Source organism: Sphaerodactylus townsendi, linkage group LG02 (assembly GCF_021028975.2).
Source record: "Sphaerodactylus townsendi isolate TG3544 linkage group LG02, MPM_Stown_v2.3, whole genome shotgun sequence".
In the NCBI taxonomy this organism is placed as follows: Eukaryota; Metazoa; Chordata; class Lepidosauria; order Squamata; family Sphaerodactylidae; genus Sphaerodactylus; species Sphaerodactylus townsendi.
This window is the reverse complement of record NC_059426.1, coordinates 71161677-71187011: the sequence shown is the minus strand read 5'-3', so window position 1 is coordinate 71187011 and position 25335 is coordinate 71161677. Positions and strand designations below refer to the sequence as shown.

The window sequence follows — 25335 nt, the reverse complement described above, 5'->3', positions numbered from 1 at the left end:
CAAGATGCATATAAGCATGAATACTGCAATCTACAAAATTCTTGAGCAACCTACTAACTTTTGGAAATGTGTGCATAGCATACTATTCCCTATTGGGCTCACCCAGATTTGTTGATCAGCACCAGTTTCTCGATGCCCTGCGTTTCCCGCAGTTTCTTTGCTGCTTCCAAGTTGTCCACAATGACTTCGTTTATAGTGTTTAGCACAGAGACCACAGTATCTTCAGAGAGGTTCTTAGCTGGCAACTGCTGTCCCCCTGGCAAGTTTTTCACTAAACTGGGGATAGCATGTTTACCTAGAGTAATCAGTCACAGTTGAAGAAAACAGACAAAAAAAAATAGAACCATCACAAGTTCCTATGAAGCAGTCTCCATCTTGCTCTATACCCTGAAGGTCTTGTTCAGTCACCCACTGTTCTGCTGTCAAAAAGGACACAGCTTGCACAGTCACCACTAAATTTTGGGAACACAATTCAAAAAGCCCCATTAATTGGCCCTTTAGGATCTGCCACTCTTAACCACTACACCACACTGGCACCACACCACACTATGCTCATTGCTTACAACCTGGACTACTCTAATGTGGCTTTCAAAAATGTCCAAAAACAGAAGAGGGGATAAGCACATAAACTGCCCTGAGTTCCTTAGAAGATGTGCAGCATAAACAAAAACAAGTAAACAGAAGGATGCGCATGATGGCATTTTCCTTCCAAACTGTGCCCCTTCCCTAGAATCTTAGCCTGTTTTCTGTTCTTCCCAATTTACCCTTCCTCTCAAAAAAGCTATATTCTAAAACTTCACCAAAAATGCTTCATTTTAACCCAGTCCTCCAGATTGAGTCCAATGCATGCAACCCTCCTGCACAGTGTTCCATTACGAGACTGGATAAACAAAATTCTCCCTTAAACATAAGGTCTCTATGCTGTGTCTAAATTACATGGGCATATCAAGCCTATTAAAAACTCCCTTTCCCCGCTCTCAGCATATTTCAGGAAGGACTGAACAACTGTGTTTAGGAAGCTTGGTTTCAAGTAAGTGTTGCAGACAGTCTTGTGCAAAAGTGAAGCATTTCCCTCAATGGGACATGTGCAAAATACAAAGTATGCTCCTTCCCACCCTCCTTTATCGCTCTTACCTATCAGCTCTTTGTTGCGGGCATCCACAGCCAGGTTGCGCAAGGCTCCAGATGCAGCTTTCACCACACGCTCATCATGGGTCAGAAGGTCAGCAATGGCTGAGAGGCCTTTTTCCTGACGCAACGCAGAGCGAATGTACCGCCCATACTGCAAGGGACAGCAGTAGCATGAAATGCAAGCTATGGCATATACCGAAGCAAAGTACACAGTCACTGTTACTTGGAATGAGATGCCTCTGTCCTCCAGCCTTGCCATCTTTTCTTTAGGGCAGTACAGTTTCCTCGGGAACATTCCAGTTTCCTCGGGAACAACAGTGTGTGCTCCACAGCAACAACTATCAAAAGTTAGCCTAGGTGCTTAAACTGGTCTATTATCTTCCCCACCACAATTCTGACTCATTGTTCTATTCTGGAAATTCCCCATTACTCATTGGTAAAAGCACCTCCAAGTCCATTTTGAAGTGGGATCTAGATGAAGATTCTTGCACTCATTAAAATTACGACAGCTCATTTAGGACCTCCTCCTTGGCTTCTGCCTTCAAAAATTGATCAAGTGATTTCATAAGCAACCAGATACTGTACACCTGTCAAAAATGCTCAAGCAAATTAGGGGGAGGAGAGAGGGGGAAAAAGAGAATACTTCTTGCTCCTTTCTTTCTCTTCTCTCACCTCCCCATTCTTACTCCCTACCTATAGCATCTTTGCACTAGCCAGAGAAAATAAGCCCATCGCTGGGTTAATTTCCCCCCACCCAACACACATGCCTTTCACTATATCTGAACAACAAAGCACAACCCCTCTCCCCCCCCCCCCGCCCCCAATATCCTCTATTCAGGTTCCTTTAATTAGCAACTTCTTACAGATGTTAATGAGTCAAGTCTTGAAAACCCTGAAGTTACAAGGAGAGGAAGCAAAGGTTAGGAGACTGGGTATAGGAGATGAGGAAAGGAGTGACGGAGACAGTAGGAAAACTGAAGCAATGAGGGTAAAAGAGGAGGAGCTAGAAAGCAGACCAAGAGTAAAGATTTGCTCACAGCCTTCTCACTTGAAAAGAGGGAGCATGTAGCAAAAACCCTTCTTTCCCAAACTTGCAAACAATCAGGGATGAACCCAGTCATAGACCAGGAGCAGCTTATGAGAAGCACCACTTTTCTGAGCATCTGCCACAGCAGACACTGAACAGGATGGTTCTCTCTTAAAAAAAACAGAGAAACAGCAGCCAACTTGCAGTTGATGCTTTTGCACAGTCACTCACCGTCCAGCGGCCAGCACACAGGTTCTGGATGGCTCCTGCAGAGGCCTCTAAGATAGCAGCAGTTTTGCTCTCTTTCAACAGTGAGATGTATATGCGGACAACTTCTGGCTGGAAGAGAAGTTCATAACCTAGCAAAGAAAAGATGAGAGGAGTTGCAGATGAAGCCCATCAAGTACGAGGGGGGAGGGCTTATAAGGACCTAGTGCTTTAAGAGTCCATGAATGTGACTCTTCAGACTTGCCTTGAAAATCTCCCTGAACATGTTTTGCGTGCATCTTAACCATTTAACCTTCTGTTTTAACTCTTTTTTAAAGTTGTTTTAATGAGATGTTTGGGAGAGGGGTTTATTTTAATGGTTTTATAATGTATATTATCATGCAAGTTTTAAACTGTTAGCTGCCCTGGTGGTTTATGTCAGGGCAGAAAGGAAGGATATAAAATGTGTAATAAATGAATAATAAATAAGATAACCCAAGCTTTACAGAGTTGGTCTTCTCAGATATCAGGTAGCTGAAAATTTCCAATTACACTTTCTTTGTTTTCCTGAAACATCTGTAAACAAAATACCTTTTTCTGACAGTCACTGGACACTCCCCCCCCCACCCCCCCAGTTGCTGTTACAATCTAAGCCAGGGTACTGAGGCCATTGAGCAAGACTCACAGTTTCCCCAGCACACCTAAATGCCACACCTTTGTTAAAGAGTTGGGATCACTTTTAAAGCCGAAGGAGTATCTGCATCTCCACCCCACCCCCAATAAAACATGTCTCAAGGGTAAAGGTACCTTTTGCAGGAGTTTGTCTTTTGGGGAAGTCCACTATATCAACAGAAGGATCCTCTGTTAGTTTTTTACCTTGAAAGAGAAGAAATTATATTAGTGAAGGAAAAGGTCATATTTCAAGGCACAAAAGCTCTTTGCTGCCTGTATTCATTAATAAGACAATTCTATCATCCCATTTAATTCTTCTGCCTACTGATGACAACTAAGGTTTTGAGAACTAAAAGCACTGCTTGTGTCTGCTTAGTATCAGGTGAGATGTAAACACATCTTGATTCTGGCCAGAACAACAGCCTACCTAGACCAGTACCGTGTGTGATGCTTGGCAGATCTCCCAGCATTTTCCCCACAGTGCCAACAGAAGATGCCAAAAAACCCCTGAATTTAAGACCATATACATGCAAGGCGTGTGATCTACCACTGCACTAGGGTTCCTCCACAGCTAATTCAAATTTCCGAAAGGCAGAGAAATTCTTCTACTGACTGCAAGCACTTCACAACTCTCTTGCAAACCCACCTTCCACATTATCATGAACAGAAAGTTGCTGCCGTCAGAGTTTAGAAGAATGGCTCTGCTCCCTCAACTTCCCCATTCAAATCCAGTAGACATGCAGCATGCAAGTCAATGCAATGCCTTTAAGAAAAGGTGCGTGGCAAAATATACTCTGAACCCAAAATTATCTCTGTGCAGTTCCATTTGGATAAAATATTAAGAAAAGTTCATATTTATCACAACCATATTCAGACTAGCAGGAAGGAGCCTGAACCCCTACCAACTAGCCACTGGAAACCTGACCAGTAGAAGAACTTCTGCAAATCAAACTGTCCTGCAGTAGCCAGATTAGACAAAAAGGTACATTATTTCATGCCCCTTTCCCCACAGAAGGCTGTGTGAAAATCTAATTCCATCCACTGTTCAGAGGTGAAGTGGATTTTGCCACGGAGTTGCAAGCATACACTCAGAACTGAGGATAATCACTCACAACTCCCTGCTCTGCTCATGTATACAGTAGCCCAAGCATTTTCAGAGCAGGCTGCTGCATTCACATGTTAAAAGGGTATTCTTGACTAAAACTAGATTTACACCTGTGAAGCTAGTCCTCCCCTTCCTCTACCGTGTGTATGCATATTTTGGCATTTCTAATCATCTTCCCGTGCAGAATGCAAGAAGAAAGATAGCATCTCCTCCAACAATGGACAGTAAAGCAGAACAAGGCAGCTCACATAGTAAGTCTTCTTTTTTTTATTACTAAGCTGCTGAATGTGGCAAGGGCAGAGGGAAGTAGCTTGCAATGCTGTACATTTAAAAAAAACAACAACCATGCAAAAGAGCTTAGCTTACCTCTTGAGAACCACTCGTCTTTTGGGTGGAGAGAAGGACAGGGAAGAAGGGAGGCAAGAGAAGAGATGCCAGCAGGACCACAGGCCATTTGGAAGGAAAGCAAAGAGAAGGGGAAAACAGGCCCCAGATTAGTTGAAGGCCCAGTTGTCACCTTGATTGAAACACCAAAAAAAGAAAAAAAAAGCCCACCACATAAGATATTAGGCCATGACAGGTAAAGAGCAGGAGAGCCAGAAAGTTACCACAGCTACGAAAGGCTCCAATGGCAAGCAGCAGTTTGTCTTAAAAGCCAAGGATGACTTAACAGCACTAGAAAACTACCTCCCTAAACCTGCAAAAACCACAAAGCCACTGGGAGTGGCAGATATTACCTTTGCCTTTTTTGGCACCAAAGCAGCTGGCGGCATGGGGGCCTGTATTGTTGGCAACGTTGAGGGAAGCCTCCTTATAGTTCTCGGCATTTGGGATCTCACGGTGCACCTGATATGACAAGTTCCTCAGCAGGCAGACACAGTTCTCCACCAGCTGACAAAAAGACAGAAAATCCTCATGTTAGAAGTGGAGGTTGCTCAGATCCACTGTTACCTAGCATACACACCTGAGTGGGCAAGGACAATCATAATTGCACCTAAGGCAAGGTCCTCAGGGAGCTCAAAAAGACAGAAAATCCTCATGTTAGAAGTGGAGGTTGCTCAGATCCACTGTTACCTAGCATACACACCTGAGTGGGCAAGGACAATAAGCATACTGCACCTTAAGGCAAGGATCCTCAGGGAGCCTGCTAGCCAGTGTTAACCTTCCAATGCTGCAGGTCATGAATCTATTCTGAGCACAATTAGCTCAGGGAAGACAAGGAGTTGTACCATGGAGCCTCGCAATGGACCACAACACTACACTCACTGGACAGTTCATCAAAAATGGCCACCAAGAGTCTCTAACACTGATAGGAAAGCATCCCAGTCTATTAGGTTTGGGCCCACAATTGCTTTGAGAAAGGTGGTAGTGGTGACTTTGCCCAGCCCTCACATCTCCTTTGCCCAACAAATGAGAAGGTGATCAGAGGCAGAGAGCACTAGTGTGGTAGAATCATAGAGTTGGAAGAGACCCCAAGGGCCATCAAGTTCAACCCCCTGCAATGCAGGAACACATCATCAAATCACTCCTGACAGATGGCCATCCAGCCTCTGTTTAAAAACCTCCGAAGAAGGAAACTCCACCACACTCCGAGGTAGTGCATTCCACTGTCAAACAGCCCTTACTGACAGGAAGTTTTTCCTGATGTTTAGGTGGAATCTCTTTTCCTTCACCTTGAACCCATTATTCCTGGTCCTAGTCTCTGGAGCAGCAGAAAACAAGCTTGCTCCCTCGCCAACATGACATCCCTTCAAATATCTAAACATGGTGCAGTCATCAGTGTTGGGCTAGGTTCTGGGAAGCTCCAGGTTTGAATCCTCAATCTTCCATGGAAGCTTGCTGAGGGAACTTGGGCCAGTTGGAGAAAAATTATGCTAGTAGTTTTTGGTCTCCATTAGGGAGAATGGCAGGATATAGATAAACTAAAATAAAATGAAAATTACAGTACTGGCTCATGAGAAGCAGGATGTGACATCTAGTACTAGATTTTTTTTTCCTGGAGAAAAGGACAGACCCATCCTTGCTCTCACGTGCTAGTCCAACTCTAGAATTGACCTGGGAACCCTGGGTGCTAGATTACATTGAACAGATGCTCTGGGCTGTAATCCATGCAGCCCAAATGGGACTGCAGATTTCTTAAGCCCTATACATGACAGGAGGGAGAGAAGGAGATAATAATCTAGCCATGACAGTCTTGAGATGAGACATGGAAATTGATCCTCATGTGACATTATCGCTTCTTCCTGCCAAACCTCATCAAAGTCCCTCACAGACCACTTTTCTCCAGGCACAGGCATCACAGACAAGGAAGAGCAATCTGTTCTCTTCACAATCACAATCCCTGGTTACGGAAAAAACATTATTATCAAGGTGCGGGGTACATTGTAGGGAGAATAATGTTGCTGGCCCCACATTCTTTACCTTGCTGTCTGAATCTTTCTGGCCAATTTCTGACTGGATAATGTATATAAGAGCATCCACCAGTCCATCACACTCCCGCAGCTTTCGACGGGCTTCACTCCTCTCTGAGCTGACATTTCTACAAATTAGAAAGGAGGACACTTTAGTAAACAGCAACCTGGACAAACCCAGGATGGAAGCCAATGTCACACCCTGTCCCCACCTTCCCAGGATCCAGTGGCCTGCTTGTTATACATAAATCAAATCACACACTTGCCAAGTTTGTTGCTGCACAAAGTCAAGGTAGCCAATGGCTACTTCATTTACCATATCAGCTCTTGTCTATCCAAATTAAAGATTCACACACCATAGTATAGGCACTCACGGCTACACGTATTGTCAAAGGCTTTCATGGCGGAATCAACTGGCTGTTGTGGGTTTTCCAGACCGCATGGCTGTGGTCTGGCAGTTTTTGCTCCTAACATTTTCTCCGGATTTATGGCTGGCATCTTCAGAGGTATGTCGCTGTGAAACATGTCGACAAAATGTTAGGAGCAAAAACTACCAGACCACAGTCACACAGCCTGGAAAACCCACAACAGTCAGCTCAAAGCTATAGTTTAGAATTCAATGTAGTAACAGAGATCCTGTGGACATATTACTGTGACAAAACATGCTTCCTTTTTCACTAGTATGTTAATTTCAGCAAAGGCTCATTGCCAAGCCATGCAAATTGAAGCAACAGGGAACAGGAAGCAGGTTTCCTGGCAGAGGCTGTCTAGCGCTCACAAAATAAATCCATAGGATTCAAGCCTTAGATAACCAGTAAAAAGTTCTTTGTTCTCCAACGGCTGCATCTCCAGTGTGTTACAAGGAGGCCAAAAATTAATTTAAAAAGCTGATCTTTCCCTTCTGTTTAAGCTGAAGATCTATTAAAAGGCACACACACAAAAAAAGAACTGCAAAGTGCGGTCGAAGTTACACTGGGGCATATCTACAACTGCAGGACAGCTGCAGCTTACCTAAGGCAGCCGATGGTGTTGGTGAGCACGGACTCCCACTCTATGTGGCGGGGCTTGGAATCTTCACCGGGCTCCTTCTCCCACCCAGAGCGTGGAATGATAACCTCGTCTGTGAGGGCATGTAAGGCATTGTCCACAATGGCCATCTTTATTGAGTCATGAGAAGAGAGATTCCAGAGTGTTCCTGAAATGAAGAACGTGACCTCAGTAAGAGTCCTGTACATATCAAAAAAGAGGCCTGGAACTCAAGCCTCTCTCCAAAAGAGGCTGTTACCTGTAATAACTTCAGTGAGGTCCAGGTCACGTGCCTTCCTCAGCAGCCGCACCAGAGCAGGGACGCCGTCACAGTTCTTGATAGCGATCTTGTTGTCCTGATCCTTCCCAAAGGAGATGTTCTTGAGGGCCCCACATGCGCCATAGTGAACCTCCTTCTTGGGGTGGTCCAGCAGCCCCACTAGAACAGGAATGCCCTTCAGCTTGCGCACATCCGTTTTCACCTTGTCATTTCGGTAGCACAAGTGTTGCAGGTAGGCTGCAGCATTGGCCTTCACTGCATCCAGACGAAATCCCAGCATGGCTATCACCTCTGGGAGCTCAGGCTGGCGCCAGTTGGCTGGTAGTGGCCCTCCTTTCCTCAGGCTGTCTAGGCTTGCTAAGCTGCCTCTCTCGTGCTGGGCCAGTGGAGCCCAGTAATACTGGTCTCTACCCAAGTCATCCACCAACATGTCCTCATAACTCCTGTAGACAGAGGAAAAACAAAAGGCAGGCAAATCAGATCAGCCACCCCAATTTGACACAATGCCTTACACTGAAATTAGGGTACTTGGCCCATTCACCCATCAAAGAGATCTTGATGCAACATGATCAGGAAGGTTTTCATGCAAGTCCCAGACTCTGGTAGAAATGGCCCAACGCCCAGAAAAACACGACGCTAAAGGCCACAGCTTTGGCACATTACCACTACACCAAAAGGATACCCTGTTTCTCCGAAAATAAGACAATGTCTTATATTAATTTTTGTTCCCAAAGATGCGCTACGTCTTATTTTCAGGGGATGCCTTTTTCCATGAAGAATAATTCACATTTATTGTTGAACAAAAAAATGAACATACTGTATAGCAGTTGTCATCACAAACCAGTCTGTTGGGGTGGGGCCAAGGGAGGCAGGAAGGGGGAGGGGTTTGGGGGCGCACATGCTTCCAAACAAAAACTTTGCTACCAATACGTCTTACTTTCGGGGATGCCTTATATTTAGCACTTCGGCAAAACCTCTGGTATGTTTTATTTTCAGGGGATGTCTTATTTTCGGAGAAACAGGGTAGTAAAGTCCCAAAGGCTAGACACCATCAGGGCTCTAATTCTTTGGCATCGCTCCTAACAAAGGAGTTGGTGGCAAACTTTTTGTGGTCCTTTCCTGGCTATAGGCCTGCACACGAGATGACGTTTCTGTTTTCCCTTCTTGCAGAAGTGTTCAGAGTTCAGGTCATCACAGCCCCCTCAATCAGTGCCTGAAAGGCCCCATATCCCACAGCCTGGTCCAACAGGCAGCACCTTCTAAAATATAGCCCCTCTGAAAGAAAAACAACAAGTTAATTTCCAGGCACCAGAAATCAGCCACTGTGAGACAGATCTGATCTTGTGGCTTTTCTACTTCTGTTTGGGAGCCTCAAACTAGCAGTTTCCTCGTTTCTCCTCAGAAGCCATTCCAGTCTGGCCACCAGGGGGCAGGTTAGTGCCATCCATACCAAACCACGTTAACTGCCTGCATAACCTGACCTGCTCCCCACTCTGATATTATGATACCCAGTTGGTTCTTAAATTTGACAATATCCCTGCACATAGCAATTAAAACAGGCACAAACTTCAATAAGATCTGCTGAGCAGATCTCAAGGAACTCTATTCTTATATGACACAATGATACATGCTGCATCAGGACGCTCGGACACAACACCTGCTCTGTGGAAGGACAATGTTTTAATGCTTGTGTTTACAACTGGTTTTAGACGGTTTCTGCAGTTAATGCTAGGTGGGGATTAGAGAACCAGAACAGTTCCCCTCCCCGCCCCAAAAAGCAGCTCCCGCTACATGGTATCTCAATTACAGATACATGTCCCAGGTTGGAAATGTGGCCAGTCTCAATAGTTCCAGTTACCATAGTCACCCTCTTACTGGCATTTGGAACAATCAGCCTAGTGCTGAACTGTCCAGCAGCAAGTGCTACTGAAAAACAGGTGTGTCTTTTAAGTGGAAATCTGTAAGAGGGAACCAAACAGCAAAAAGGAAATAGGCCGTTTTAAAAGCTCCAAGACAAAAATTCTACAAGTGTAGATTCTCACCATTGTGTTGAAATGACAGCTAAACTGGGGTTCTGCTTTTAGACATTTTATTATTAGAAACAGGTCTGCTCGTTCCAGTGTTCTTCCTTTTCCCTCCTGTGTTTCAAGGCAGCAACCTGATCAGTAGGCATTATCACCTTGTTCCTGAGTTGTTATGCATACCTGATCACATTATATGCCTTTTAAATATAGCACACTGGACCAAAAGCCAGCCAAGCTGTTACTACCCAGACGCAGCATAGTCAGCAAACTTACTCAGCTCTTCATGGTTAACGCATGTGGACCTTCCGCCATTCTACCCTCATCTTGCATACTCTGCCTATTATTAACACATCTGAGGCACAATCAAGAGTTGTTTCACTTTGATGAAAGTAATCACTCCCCAAGTTGAGGGCAACTTGTTTTGCAAGGAAGGGAGAAGAGAGAGAATGCAGGTACATCTATGCCCGAGGTGGCGAACCTATGGCACTCCAGATGTTCATGGACTACAATTCCCATCAGCCCCTGCCAGCATGGCCAATTGGGGCTGATGGGAATTGTAGTCCATGAACATCTGGAGTGCCATAGGTTCGCCACCACTGCTCTATGCCTTCTGCTTCAGAATCATTGCCCCAGCAGGCCATTCGTCTATCAGGATACATCGTTAAACCTATACTTTGTGTCCATGAGCATTGGACTAAAGGAGACCTGAGGGAAGATGGGCCCCCTTCCCTTGTAACTTCTCTGCTGATGCAGCTGAGGAGAAGCCACAGCTCCATAGCAGAGAACATGCTCTGCAATAGTGGACCCATCCAAGACAAAGATATTCCTTATAGAAACAGAACTATGTTGTGGGGGCAGAACATGTGCTTTGCAAGTATAGTGTCGCAGGTTATTGCCTTGAGAGCAATGAAAGTTGGACATAAACCTGAAAATAGTCAGACTCTAGATTTAAAAAGGACCTTTAGCCCCGTGAAGGCAAAAAAACCAACCCAGGCCTGGGAGCTCAAGAAGAAACCACCAAACAACCACAGAGAAAGCAGCTGTGGCATCTACATGCAACCCTTCACTTGCTTAATCTGGAGGTTTGGACTGGGCTGTCATCAGTATGCTGATGGACGGCCGTCCAGAAGCCACCCCAGAAGTTCAGGCCAGTTGTTTGGGGGTCATGAGGGAATAGATGAAAGAGAGCCACCTGAAGTTAAATCCAGTCAAGACTGGCATCATGTGGCTAGATCGGAGTGGGATGATTGGGGAGGGATGATTGCCGACCCTGGACAGGGTCCGGCTAACAGCTGCATTGACTGTCAAGAGTTTGGATGTGCTCCTGGATGCCTCCTTGTCTATGGAGGCCTGGGTGGCACATACCCCTCAGGTGGTGTTTTTCCATCTTCGCCAGACGAAGCAGCAGGCATCCTATCTTTCACAGACTGATCTAGCCACTGTGATCCATGTGATGGTCACCTCTAGGTTAGACAATTCGCTCTACCCAGGGCTACCCTTGGGTCAAATCCAGAGGCTCCATTCCGTCCAAATTGTGGCAGTGAAGTTCTTTATGGGGTCCCTGTGGCAGACGCATATTCAACCTGTGCTCCATCAGCTGCACTGGCTTTGGGTGGAGCACCAAATCAGATTCAAAGTTCTTGCACTAACAAATGTAGTCCTAAATGGTCTGTGATCAGCGTACTTGGGGCTGGTACATTCCTCAAAGATTGCTCCATTCAGTGAATTCTAACCTACTCAAGGTCCCCAGCCCCAGGAAGTCTGGCTGGCCTCAACCAGGGCCAGGACCTTTTCAGGTCTGGCCCCAGCCTGGTGGAACGCTCCATCTGAAGAGACCAGGGCCCTAAAGGACCTTATGCCATTCCACAGAGCTTGTAAGACAGAATTGTTCTGACAGGCATAGGGTTGAGGAAGGTACGGTTAACCATCTAGGCCTTCACTCTCTGACTATAAATGTTATTAGTCAGCTCCAGCAGGACCCTTTAGTGCCACTATTGTCTGTTTATTTAAATTTTACTGAATTGGAAACTTAAACTCCACTTGGTTTTATGATATTTTAAAGATTTTATTCACTATTTTAAATGTTTTATGTATGTGCTGTGAGCAACCCCAAACCCAGGTGGTGAGGGATGGCACATTACATCAAATAAAGCAATATTAACCTCGAAAGTCCATAGCTCCTGGACTGTGATCACTGTGGCCTGTGAGGAGTGGAAGCCCTGCTTTCAGAGGTACCACAGGCACCTATCAGACAACAGCTTTTCAGCTGCCTGACCTTAGTGACAACATCCGCAGAGGGTGTGCTTGGTGATTACATGTGAAAGAAATGGCCTCTTTTAATTTTCTTACCCACCCCAAAGCTTCTTTGAGTGGAGGATCAAAAGCCAAGTAAGCTCTGCCTATTTGACAGAAGCAGGCAGCTGGATCAAAATTGAAGGGCTACTCAAGCATAAGCTTATTCTTTAGCACTTTATAATCTGCACTCAATTAGGAGGTGTTTTTTTTTAAATAAAGCATTTTTATAAAGCCTTTCCTTTCATAGATTTCAAGACCAGCTCCTGGGCAGATGTGTGTTTGCTGTCATCACAGGAAAAAATGATTCTAAAAACTTCTGGTCTAGACAAAAGGACTCTTCATCAATGAGAAAAAGAAACACTGATCACATGCTTTCCTGAACAGGTTGATCAATGTCTAACCGTATCCTTTTGACATGCAATCCACAGCTGCATTTGCTACAACCCAGCATACACAAAGTCCGTGCAGGGAAACAGCAGAACCTGGCTGGCTTTGCTGGAGTCCTGCGTAAACCAAAAATGCTTCCTCATATCCAAAGGAGGGAGAAAGGGAGGCGGGGGGAGGGGAGGGAGGATACAAATGGGTTCCTCATCAGACACATAAAAATGGAAGGAAGTTTGACAATTATTGTTCTAAACAAATGCCTAAGGTTAACATCTGATTTCCATCTTGAAATGTTCACGCAGGCCACTCCTATAATTCTGGGTTATTTTTGAATGCACATTCTGCTCTCTCTTTTTTTGGCCTTAATCTCTTATATCCCAGAACGTACAATCCACCCACCCACTCCTCAAAGCACATTTAAACTTATCTCCAGTAAATTAAATCAGACGATTCTTAGAACCCTGTTGCAAATAAGAGGCATTTGATCCAGCAGCTATTCTGGGGAAACTGCACCCAAATGGTCATATGGTCTCAGAACAAAAACTGACCCAAGACACTATACAACTTTTCATTAAAAATATGAGAGGGAGAAAGAATCAACAATCTACAGTGGTTTATTGTCAGATCACATCCACACCTTATGGTCTGCAGATGTTTCATAAGCTTAGCATAACACACCAAGAGTGTTCTGTCACTTCATGGCAGATTAGAGTCAGAGCATACCCAAACCTACTGAAGGGTGTTAAACTTTGCTTCACAAGGCCAGAATGCCAAGTAACCAACCATAAGATCCTTACTCAAGAACAAGGACGCCAATATGGCTAGCTACCTTCCATAGACAGAAGAACAACACAAGGCTCTAGGGCAGGATGGTAATGGAGAAGACAGCAATGAGGAGCCAATCGCAACACACACAGGGATTCCACAGCCCCTTTGCCAGTCTGCACAGGACACAGATGTTTCAGCACAGGCAAGCTAGAGACCAGGGATGAAGCACACAATATGTTTCACAGTGCAATTACTGGTTAGACTGACACTGCACAGGGAGGTATGAATACTACTTCTATACTTTTGGGGAGGCCTGCAAGTTGTTTTACTTTCACACCAATGGGATTCAAGGACAGATACTGGGGATCTGCTCTATAAGTTCAGGCAGCAATGAGTCAATCACAAGGAACTCTTCTAGGCAGGACTGCCCGAGTTCTTGGGCGTTACTGCTCAATCACAGGCCATGAAAATAAGTCCACTGCTACTTCTCCACAGAGTAGACACAAATGAGTAATGATACATCATGGGAAAAGAAGAGGTGTTGGTTTAGCACAAAGGTGAAGCAAGGTGTACAGCTATGTGTGAGCTCACTGACATCTATGAATTGTCACAAGGATACCAAGTATGCACAGATGCATGGGTTCCAAACCCCAAAACCTTCTAGCACTGAATGCAAGTCTTTGATAGGCATTATATGTCGCATGCTTGAGACTTTCTAGCCTTTTTTTGGATAATGCTTTCAAAATCTACCCTCACTATCTCAACAGATAAATCTAAAAGTTGCAGGTCTCTGCTGTGATACACTGTGCTACCATAATACCCAGTTGCTACAGAAATTAGAGGCCAACTGATCAGTCTGGGCATTTCCCTAGATTTCAGCTTGACCCCAGTAGGGTTTCTTTTTCTTTGGAACTTCTGCACTTTCAAAAGTACAGAAGGCTAATTAGACAAGAGTAGTCAGCACGGCGCTTTATGAAGAATTTATGGAATTCAGCAATTGTGCAAGCGAAGAGACAAGTTGCTGTGCAGCAACACCACTTTGCCTATGCAGGCCGCAGCTCAGGAGCCAGAGCTGTAACAGCCAACCATTCTATTGAGCAAGACACAAACTCTGGGGACTAACAAAGGGGATCAGAATTCTTCACTGATACAGACAAGCCCAGCAGTGAGTAACATTGCACAAGAGGGATATTCTGCATGCCTTTCACACATCCACTTCATTTTATCTGCACAATACAAAGTAGAAGAAAGAATTTGGAATGCTGTTCTGAGTGTTTATCGTTGAGTAAGGGAAGAGGACAAACTCGGGAATAAGTTTGCCCAGATTACCTTCTTCCATCATCTTTATTGTAAGAAAGATATGCCTGCATTCTTTTTGACCTTTGCCAGCGTGCATGCAAGTCGAGAATGACAGAAACCATTGAACATGTGCTATTGTATTGTAGTTTCTATCAAGAAATTCTAACTTGGCACATCTCTACAATTCTGTCTAAGTATCTAGGAAGAACAAACCACTTTATCTCTTTGCTTCTTGCCGATAGCTCCAATGAAACTACCTTTAAAGTAGCAAGATTTGGGGCTATGGCATGTTCCAATAAAGCAGAAAACGGTGGTTTGGTTTTAAAAACCCAATATTTTAGTTTGTATTTTACACACTGCATGTTACCTATATTGAGTATTGCTTAATACAATCATTGCAGACTATGTATCATTGCTGTGTGGTTCCCTGTTCTTGGATTCTAATAAAGATTGAGTGAGTGGAATAAATTCTAAGAAGACCGGAAGGCAGAGGGCTCAAACTGGAATGAAACAGCAAGATGACAGCAGAAAGCCAAGTCATGCTAACAAAACAGCTCAGCCCTGCCCTATTTTATTTGTTGCCTCAGCCACACCCTTTGGAACAGATGTTTTTAGCAGAAGTGCGCATACCCACACACACATTTGTAAGCTTCATATGCCTACTCTAAGAAATGTAGACTTGAGCATCTTACTGATGGTGGCAGAAGGGCAATTTTCACTGATCACTTGTCCTACTGCAGACCCTCATGTTACACACACTCTCATTTCTGGATTCCCACTGACAGTGTTCCAGGGAGGCATAATTAGCTGCAGCAGGAGAGGGAAGGCGGCAAAGTTCCAGCCCCATCACAGAGCTCTGCTTGCATTACTTTGCAAGTAAGTCACTGACAGTAACCAAGCTCTGTATAGTGCATGATCCTTGCAGTCAAAGCTTCCTAGGCTGCTTGGTCCAGGCTGGAATAGCATGTTCAGTAATATCAGGGTTTTAAGAACTCTGGTCCTGAACAAACATGACTTGGGCTCCAAATGCCACCCAGCCAAACTCTGGGTGAGCTTCTGAAGAAAGATTATATATGCAGAAACAGCAGAAAGAGGTGGTCACCTGAAGTAAGAACAGCCTTGTAGTCACCATGGCTGACTGCAACCAGGAGTCCATGTAGTTCATAGTACAGGCGAACCTATGCCTGCCTATGGTAGGGCATCTGCAGCTGGCCTTGCAATTTAAACGAGGGCAGGGAACCTCATGCTACCACAGTGGCACAAGGTTTTCTTGCAAAAGAATATTTTCCGCATGGGAGAGCATTCCATCATGCAAGCTGTTACCCACAGTCTAAAGTGATACAACTCAGACCTTGTTTTACCACTCCAGCGGGGCCTTATTTACACAATCCGACCCCAATAGTACTAGTAACAACAGCAATATGATAATGTAGCTCTCTCACAGCTAGAAATGCTATGCCTGAGGGAAAAAAATGGAAAAGATTGGCGCATAGATCATTTTCCTCCCCTGACCACTACCCCCACCCCTCCCCGCCCAGCATTTCCAACAGAAAAATTAGTGGACTTTTTTTAGTGCCCACCAAAATAAAAGGCACATCAGAGAAAGGCAAAGACAGATTGGAGGTCACTGAAGCCAGAACAAGGAACTGCCTTTTCTCTGTAATACATTCAATAATGGTCAGAAGGAGGGAGTAGTTTTAGAGCTTGGTTTGGTTTTGGTAATACTTGTTGTATTGGACTGCACAGGAAAAGAGAGTTTTAAAAATATGGATCTGACTAAGCCAGTGTGTTTACACGTCAAGAGTGAGGAATAAATGCCTTAGGACCGTGGTGGCGAACTTTGGCACTCCAGATGTTATGGACTACAACTCCCATCAGCCAATTGGCCATGCTGGCAGGGGCTGATGGGAATTGTAGTCTATAACATCTGGAGTGCCAAAGGTTTGCCACCACCGCCTTAGGAAAAGGGGAAGCACTTGACTGGACACCCTAGACCTGCACTCTGATTGGTTTAGAAATGTGATGCCATGGAGGGGGAGGAGGATAACTCTGACAAGAAAAGCTAGAGGGGCTTTTGGATTTCCTTGAGTGAACATCTAACTGCCTTAACTGTGCAAAGTGTGTCTTCTCTGAGAGAGAGTAGTTCAGTCAGTGTGAAATATCTGACTGGTCCTACTGGTTTCAGCCTGACCTGAGAGCAAAATTATACCCAGAAAGAATGAACTGATAGTTTATTGAGGAGCCAGGCTGAGGTGGGAAACCAGAGTCTTTCCACAGGGGGTCATATACATAAACTAGAGTTATGTTCATGTTGGGTTTCTGATTGTGGGAAAGGCTGTTTGTGAGAGTATTGCATATAGGTACCAGCCTATCAGAACCATGTGTATAATCCTTAAGCCAGTACAATCTTACGAAACTGTACCATCTAAAGAACTACTAAGCTACTGAATCTAAACTGAAACTTCAAATAACTGTGCCAGCACGTAAAACTAAGAACTGATTAGTCCAGGGGTAGGGAACCTGGGGCTCGAGAGCCGCATGCGGCTCTTTTGCCCTTGCACTGCGGCTCCACAAGCCGAGCCGCCGGCTTCATCCTTGCCCGCCCTGCAGGCAGCAGGGCGGGCGCACCAATTGCCCGCAGCCGGCTGGGCCGTGCCGGGGCTTCCCTTCTCACCCGCCCTGTTGGAGTGGGGCGGGCGCTTTCCCGGTGGCCGGCAAGGCCGAGCCGCTGGCTTCATCCTTGCCCGCCCTGCAGGAAGCAGAGCGGGCTTCCCCTCTCGCCCGCCTTGTTCGAGCGGGGTAGGTGCTTTCCCGGCGGCCAGCAAGGCTGAGCTGCTGGCCCCATCCTTGCCTGCCCTGCAGGCAGCAGGGCGGGTGCATCCATACACTTCTCAGAATGAGTGGAGTAAAAGGTAAAAAAGCCCAATATATACAGTGTTATCTTTATTTTAAATATCAAAAATTATTTGCGGCTCCCAGTGTTTTCTTTTCCTGTGGAAAACGGGTCCAAATGGCTCTTTGAGTGTTAAAGGTTCCCTACCCCTGGATTAGTCTAACCCAGGGGTAGGGAACCTGCGGCTCTCCAGATGTTCAGGAACTACAATTCCCATCAGCCCCTACCAGCATGGCCAATTGGCCATGCTGACAGAGGCTGATGGGAATTGTAGTTCCTGAACATCTGGAGAGCCGCAGGTTCCCTACCCCTGGTCTAACCATAAGCTACTGTATATATTTCTCCTACCTATTATTTTCCTTCCATCCAAGTTTCTCCTATTCCCATCTCCTGTTAATAAACGTTGATTCTGTTTGTTTGAACATGCATCAGTTTTATTTTGGGCCTTAAGAAAGGGGTTTGCCAAAAAATAAAAATATTGGGCTCCTTTTACCTTCTGGGAGAGTTATTGGACTGAGCAACAGTGCTTTTATTTTACCTCATGCTACCATTTAAAGCAGCTCAGTCCCAGGAAAAGGAAGAAATTCTGACAAGCCTGGTCAGAGAGAGGTTTGCCTGCCTCAGTGAGTTGAGAAGGTGAGGGGATCCATCACACTTGCTTATATCAAAACCACGTTAACACCTCCAATTGAAGGTATTCCTTTATCTACCACACTCCTAGAAAGTGGAGATTTATACCCCCCAGACACAGTTCAACAACAAAGGAGACCATGCTGCTGCCAAGGACTTCTACAATACAGGCAGCTGTGTGTACCTACCTAAGTCTTTGGCGGGGGTCAGAAGGAGTCCCAGTCCGTCTGGCTGTACCATAGTCTGTCATTGTGCCATAATCCAGGTCTTCATATCCCATACTGCGCTGGTCATCCTCCAACCCATAAGGTTCTGCATGGAAGCGGTTCAAGTCCATATTACTTCCCCCTACTCGCACCTGGGGTTGGGGCCCATAGACATCTTGCCGGCTAGGGGCCCGGTAGCCATCCATGGAGGGGCGATAGCGTTCATCAATACGGGTCACACGGGACAAACTACCATAGTTGTGTTCACTACCATGGTAGCCATCTTCATAAGGGCGGCCATAACCATCAGGATAGTGGTAGTTTCGCGGAAGGGTGGCTGTGCCTGGCTGGCTCATGTAGGCACCGGGACCACCATTGGTGTTTTTCCTGAAGTTCCTATCCATGGTCTGGATGTAGTTGTTGGTGACTGGAGAGCCATCTATAGGTAACCCATCTGGGCCAACAGGTACCTGCTGTACTGTGCGTGTGGTCATGGTCTTCACCACCTTCTTCATCTAGAAAATCAATCAGGTGCAGTAAGGTACCTGGCAATTTCCCCTTCGCCACAGGTGTCCTCAGTGCCAACTTCCCCATTAACCCCCGTGGGACATTGTTCTGCACATGCTATTTGGTGATATAGTCAAGCTTTATTTTCTATTTATTTTATAAAATTTTTATGCCGTTCTTCTCCTTGTGGGCTCAGGGTGGCTTACAATATACCAAAAATTGCAATACAAAATATGGGCCCAAAAGGTCACAAACACTTCAAAATAAAACACAAATGGTGATTTGGTATTTCCTTTTATCTCATACCTACCCTGACAAAAATCCCACTGAGAAAACAAGGAAGAGGGGGGTCACTTAGATGGTGCTGCCACGGCTGCCTCAACCATATGCCTGGTGGAACAGCAAGTCCCACAGTCTCACCAATCAGAGCGTTCCACCAGGTTGGGGCCAAGGCTGAGGAACGCTAGTCGAGGCAGGGACTACCAGGATGTTATTATTTGCTGAAAATAGTGCCCACCAAGGGACATACTGGGACAGGTGGTCCCAGACCATTTAGCAATTTCTTGTTATGGGCCACGTGTCTGTCTGCATACCCAATGTTATTCTACAGAACAGTCATGCCCAAAGTATGTAGTTATCACTAAAGCAATCATTATGACTGGTTATCAGAACCATTCATCTGATGGACTTTGGGGTAGTGTGGATTTAACATTATCAATTGTTTAACCAAAGTTAAGCAATCAGAAACAGACCACAGAATCATATAATCCCTCATTCTTTTCCAGAGTACAACATCCTGAAACTTGGTGTCAGAATGTCTGACTAAAATTGAGCAGATGCAGGTTTGATTCAGCAATAAAAATCACTGGATGACCCTTAGGCTAGTCTCTCAGACTATCCTACTGCACAATGTTATGGAAAGATGAAACAGAAAACAAGAACCATGCACGCTACCCTGAGGTCCTCTGACTAAAAATGGGTGAGATGTTCCTTAGGCCAGTCTGAAAACAATGGTTTCAGATCTGGGCTAAGTATTAACTCTGGTCAGCATCATTTTCCAATGTAAACAATTAAAAGCAGTTAAGTCTGGCAAGAGGAATGAACTGTCTTATAATCTCCTTCCTACTGGCTAATCACGGTCAAGCGGGTTGAACCAGCTGCACCAAACTTTTGAGATGGCAGCAACTGAACAAGCAGTCATATGAGGAAGCTATCACTGAGGCAACCACATCAGAGCACATTTTGAGGCCATTTCCATGCATTAGCTTGTTTGTATGCTGTCAGCACTTCCTTGCCATTAGAGACACTGAAGAATTAAGTGGCATGCATAATGAACGCTCACTCTGCCCAGCTTTCACAAAGACATCAGACATTGTTCTGCAATACGAGGCATTCTAATTTTTCCCTAGTCTTACTGTGGTTTCCGTACGGCGGGTCGTGCCATCATCTGAGGTCTCTACAGAAACAACAGACATGGCACCCTCTGGGTCTTCCTCCATTGTGTAAGTCTCTTCCACAATCTGTCCTGGATCCTGCATTCTGGGAATGGTGCTGTATATGAGGTGGCTGTGGTCCTGAGGCAATGATTAGAACACAGCATATCAGTCCAGTTCTTCCCCGATTACAACAGAAAACTCCCTGTTAACACACCCACTACCTGTAAAGTCCCAACCTGACAGAGAGGCTGGGAATAACACAATTTTTGTTTGGCTTTTCAAAAAATCATTAAACAAATCGAAAGTGCTCCCTGAGTGCTCTAATTAATATAGAATAGAACTGAATGATGCTGTGTACAACTAGAATTAAAGTTACAATTTATATCAGTTTGTTACTGCAACAAGAGAGAAAATTGGATGGGAGACAAAAATGCCAAATGGCTTTAGACCCTGCGCAGAATGGAAGAACTACTGACTCATGCTTCTCCTCTGAACTATACCCACAGACACAGGATATAACTGATCAAGCATCCTTATAGTGATCTCTGCTGATGTTTAGGACCTCAGTTGTTATAGAAAGGAAGACTTTGGAAGCATTCAGCGCCAGTTCTTAATTTTAAAAAAATCAGGTCCTGCTCCTGAGCCAGAGACAGACAAGTGGGAGGAGAACCTGGGATCAATCCCTGACCCCTCCTGTTAAAGGCCTTGGGAAAGTCCTCTCTATCCAAGGCCCTAAAGAACTACTGTCAGTCACAGTAGAGGACTCAATGATCTGACTCAGTGTAAGGAAGCTTCATATGTTTTTACACAGCATCAACATCCCCTCTCAGCAACCCAGAGTCACAGAAGAAACCCTTCGTTCTCTTTACCTGTGGTCCGTTGAGTTTCAGTTCTGAGAATTTCTGCCTCTCCAGGTCAGCATTGCCCAGAAAGCGGCCGTTCTGTAAGAGACAACAGGAGTGAATCTAAAGTCAGGACTGGGAAGCAGGGAAAGAAAAGTCAGCAGCTGTATGTTGTTGAATAAGTTCAACCAGGCCACCCTATTGTCTTTCTGTATGCTTGTTCATCACATTCATTAAGAGGCTAGAAATGTAAACTAGTGTGATTTGAAAGCAATATGGTTGAACAGAATATGGTTCCTTTTTTGTTATCAAGTCACAGCTGACTTGTGGCGACCCCATAAAGTCTTCAAGGCAAGAGATCTTCAGAGATGGTTTGCCATTGTATGCCACTGCATTGGGACGATGGTATTTCTTGGAGGTCTCCCATTCAAATACTCGCCAGTGTCAAGGCTGAGAATGTGTGACTGACCCAATGTCATCAAGAAAGTTGCTATGGCAGTGTGGGGTTCGAACCTAAATTTCCCAGATCCTAGCTGAACAGTAACCCATTACACCATGGTTCTTCATATGTTATTAAAAAGGCATTAAGTTTTCAGGAAATATCTACATTAAGATTGACATAGGTTAAAATTATATATACTGGAAGCATTCAAAATCTGTTATATGATGCCCCACTCCTACAGATATTCAACCATTTATACTAAAACAGGTGTTTGTACACAGAAAGCCTTACTGACAAAGAGTTCAGAGACTGGATTTCCCCCAGTGCCTCAATATAACCAATCCAATCCTATAAATCCCCATCCCAAGAATCTAAGCAGACTGGTCCCATTAGACCCTGTCTTCACCAAAATGAAAAGTAATTGAAGGCAGGGTAATTGGGGCATTTTGGTTTAATTCTCTTGTAATCTTGGGACTTTAACTGTTCCTGCATTGACAGCTTTTTTATTCAAAACTCTGAACACCTTTTATTCCTACTGAGGCTGTGATTCTCCATTAAATGGGAAAGAAGCACTCCTACAGACAGAAGCATAATTAACGGTGGCAATGCACAACTTTCCCCAAGTTTATCCTTCAGGATAAAAGACTATCGAGAAGCAAAGCAAAGGGGAAAACAAGGTGATCTCTGGCTAAATGCCCAACAGAAGCTATGTGAAGGCCCTCCAACTTACAATGGTGGCTTTTCCCTCACATCATCAGGGCAAAGCCAGCTGCCTGCAAAGATGCTTTAGAGAAGCTGTGCTTTTAAAGAAATAACCACTATCACATTAGGATGGAGGGCTTCATTTCACTGTCACAAGTCAAGAATTACTGCCTATTAGTCTTTTAGTCTAATGTCCTTTAGTCTAATGTATACCCCTTGTGGTATACATGACAAGCAACTACAGCACAGATGTCCATGGATATTTGAAACTGAAGCTGGTTGTATTATGCAACAAGCAACTGCTAAGAAGCTGTAGGTACCAGTCTACAGCATCATTTTTATAAACCCAGAGGTCATTGTACACAATAGTCCCCAAAGAACAAAGAACGCTCAACATGTTTGCCAAAGTTGGTTTCTGACCTGTGAATCCATTTTCATGTACAGTTGTTCTGCATTTCTGACTGTCACTACAAGTACACAGATGCTCAATAGGAATAATGGACAAGAGTCTAGTGGTCTGAATCCTTCATCTCCATTACAACTTCACTAAAATAAAGGTTTTATTAATAAACTAATAAACAGGCACTGGCAAGGTACCTCATTAAGCACACGCAGGCAAGCAGATTACTGTAGCTTTAGGACCTTTAGGCAGACTATTATCAAGGCCGCACTCCAGCAGGCACCACTTAAATTGGGAGCAGACAAGCATTTCACTTGTCCACCTCACTTGAGGCAATTTTACCTGGTGCCGGCGGGTGAGAGTGCCGTTGGCCATGGTCTGGCTGGCATCCTGTGGGGAGACACGGACGCGCTCCAGCTGCGCAGAGACATGGCGCCGTTCTTCCTCCAGCGCCCGTGTCAGCTTCTCAAACTGTGCCTCCTGCTCTTTGACGGAGGCAAGTATACTGGCAGTCGACTCCACTTCTGAGTCATCCATGGTTGTGAAGGCCCCGCACGGGGGGAGAGAGGGTGCAAGGCAGGAAGATGCCACGGGTTTGGTGGGAACTGGTATCACACAGAAAGGGGGCTGGAGGGGAGAAGGCGCCCCTCACTTCACAGATGGGGAGAAATTAAGAACAGAGATCTTCGATCAGGAAAGAGAGATTAAAAATCAAATTTGAAAGGCCAAGTTCTACCCATACCCCAACCCAATCAGCAAAGCAGAAAAACTGATACCAGAATTTCCTCATCCAGTCTCCTCATGGCAACAACCACAGGTCCAAGACCAGGGATCAGTATGCAACAGGATTTTCTTTCACAAAGGTGCTCCTGCCACAATGAAGGATGGAGACTGAATATGGAATCCAGACTCTATCCCATTATCTCCTTCCCTACAGACTTTTAAGCACACCAAGGACACTGGGTAGGATAGATCCAAATTTTAGTGCCAAGCTAACTATTTCTTGGAGAAACCTGATGGGTAATTTTGATTGTGACCCCAATATAAACAGTTGTCCTAGGTGCTCAAAGGGAAATCCCTCCCCTCCAGGACAGACAACAATTAACGCCGCTGTCTGGTTCTCTTGCTTAAGCAACCTAAGTCTTGTTATTATATCACAGTTCCCTCAGATGTATGAACACCCTTTATGTTCTCACCCTTACTGAACGACTCTCTCTGGATGAGAAACTCAAGGTGACATTGTGTGCAATTTGGTATAATAAATAGGGTAAGCGATTCCAAATTGGGAAAAAATTAGTCTGGACTAGCTTCTTAGTCCTAGATAACTCCCTGTAACCAAGAATGGCCCCCATAGTCTGTTTTTAAGCACAGATGGAAAATAAACATACCCAACGCTGGGATTCACTCTTACTCCTTCATTACCTTGGTTGCAAGGTAAAGATCTTTACAAGAGACCATCCCTTCTTTAACATATGTTATTTATATGCATAGTATGCTCTGACTCCAATTTCTAAAATCTATTGTGCCAGCACTTTCACAACTGAGTGGCCTGCTTCACCCCACACCCTTTTCTCCAAAAAGAGAAAGATGCATAACAATGCAGTACTTAAACATCTGCCAGTATCCTTGAAATAGTTGTAAAAAGGAGAAGCCTATCAATTCATGTGACTTTCCAAAACTATGGGTATACTGGGCAGGGGAAGGGTACAACCTCAGAGTGCATATGGCGGAAGACTGTAGCTGCCCATGAATCCACATGAATAACATGCCACTTGCAATAATTTGTATACTTTTCTATTCCTAAGCATATACTCATAGAGGAAACACTGCCATGGAAATCAGTGTCTCATTTGGCAGATTAAATTGGATAGGTCAATAAATTTTGAGGGCATTTCTTTCACTTGAAGTTGTGCTCAGAGACTTGCTTGCATACTGCACTTCAGAAGTAAGGATTGGCACTATACAGGGAAGCAGAACCACATCAGGAGATTTCAATCCCTTGGCACGTTCTACAGTGAAAACTGTTCCTCACACCAGTTCCCTTCAAAAGGACTGATTTTCTCCAGCACTGATTATCTGCTTAAAATTGTGGGTGTACAGCTGAAAAACGAATGTGGCTGGAAGCTCCCCATAACAAGGATAAACAAGATGGACAAGAAAAGCAAGCTTTTTTTACCTATCATATCTCCAAGCCCAGGGCTGTTGCGAAGGTGCTCAGAACAGGCCCTGGCGTTTACACACTCAACTGGAATGTCTCAGGCCATTGAACCAATCCCCTTTTAAGGACACGAAGCTAGATTTTTATGCAATACATGCACAGACGATTTTAACATGGTTAGTCAAGAGGAAATAGAGCCCACCGCCCACACCAACAGTCAAAAGTCAACATATTAAGATTTTCCCATACCATACAAACCTGTGAAGAAGGCCGATCTGAACCGATTGGCTAAGGCACAGCCTGGTCTAAGTGCAGAAAGTCATGGGAGAAGCAGCCCAGCCACCAACAGCAAGGAAGCAGGAAGGAGAAGGCTGCAGAGATAGCAGGAAGGGAATTTTTTAAAAATCACAAGTGTAAATTTGAAAGGAAGCCAGGGAGACAGGTAAGGAAGGATTCAAGATTATATATGAATTCGTTTTTTAAAATTTCT

The 25335-nt window shown here is 44.8% G+C and overlaps 1 protein-coding gene across 9 annotated transcripts in view; it reads right to left on the bottom strand.

Annotated features, from left to right (window-relative positions):
* Positions 1-25335, bottom strand: part of CTNND1 (catenin delta 1) — a 56142-nt gene that overhangs the window by 6057 nt on the left and 24750 nt on the right. For 4 of the 9 annotated variants that reach the window (XM_048483621.1, XM_048483614.1, XM_048483617.1 and 1 more), the window contains exons 2-15: positions 25104-25216; positions 23030-23338; positions 21171-21242; positions 20281-20439; positions 18341-18873; positions 7839-8302; positions 7565-7748; positions 6564-6681; positions 4880-5033; positions 4509-4526; positions 3173-3241; positions 2390-2517; positions 1135-1282; positions 103-295 (exon numbers count right to left, since the gene is read on the bottom strand). In XM_048483621.1, the coding sequence (XP_048339578.1) occupies positions 103-295; positions 1135-1282; positions 2390-2517; positions 3173-3241; positions 4509-4526; positions 4880-5033; positions 6564-6681; positions 7565-7748; positions 7839-8302; positions 18341-18873; positions 20281-20439; positions 21171-21242; positions 23030-23224 (2435 nt within the window). In that variant the 5' untranslated portion in view covers positions 23225-23338; positions 25104-25216. Of the gene's footprint in view, positions 1-102; positions 296-1134; positions 1283-2389; positions 2518-3172; positions 3242-4508; positions 4527-4879; positions 5034-6563; positions 6682-7564; positions 7749-7838; positions 8303-18340; positions 18874-20280; positions 20440-21170; positions 21243-23029; positions 23339-25094; positions 25217-25335 lie in introns of all 9 variants that reach the window. The other 5 variants (XM_048483615.1, XM_048483618.1, XM_048483620.1 and 2 more) reach the window with 4 other exon arrangements.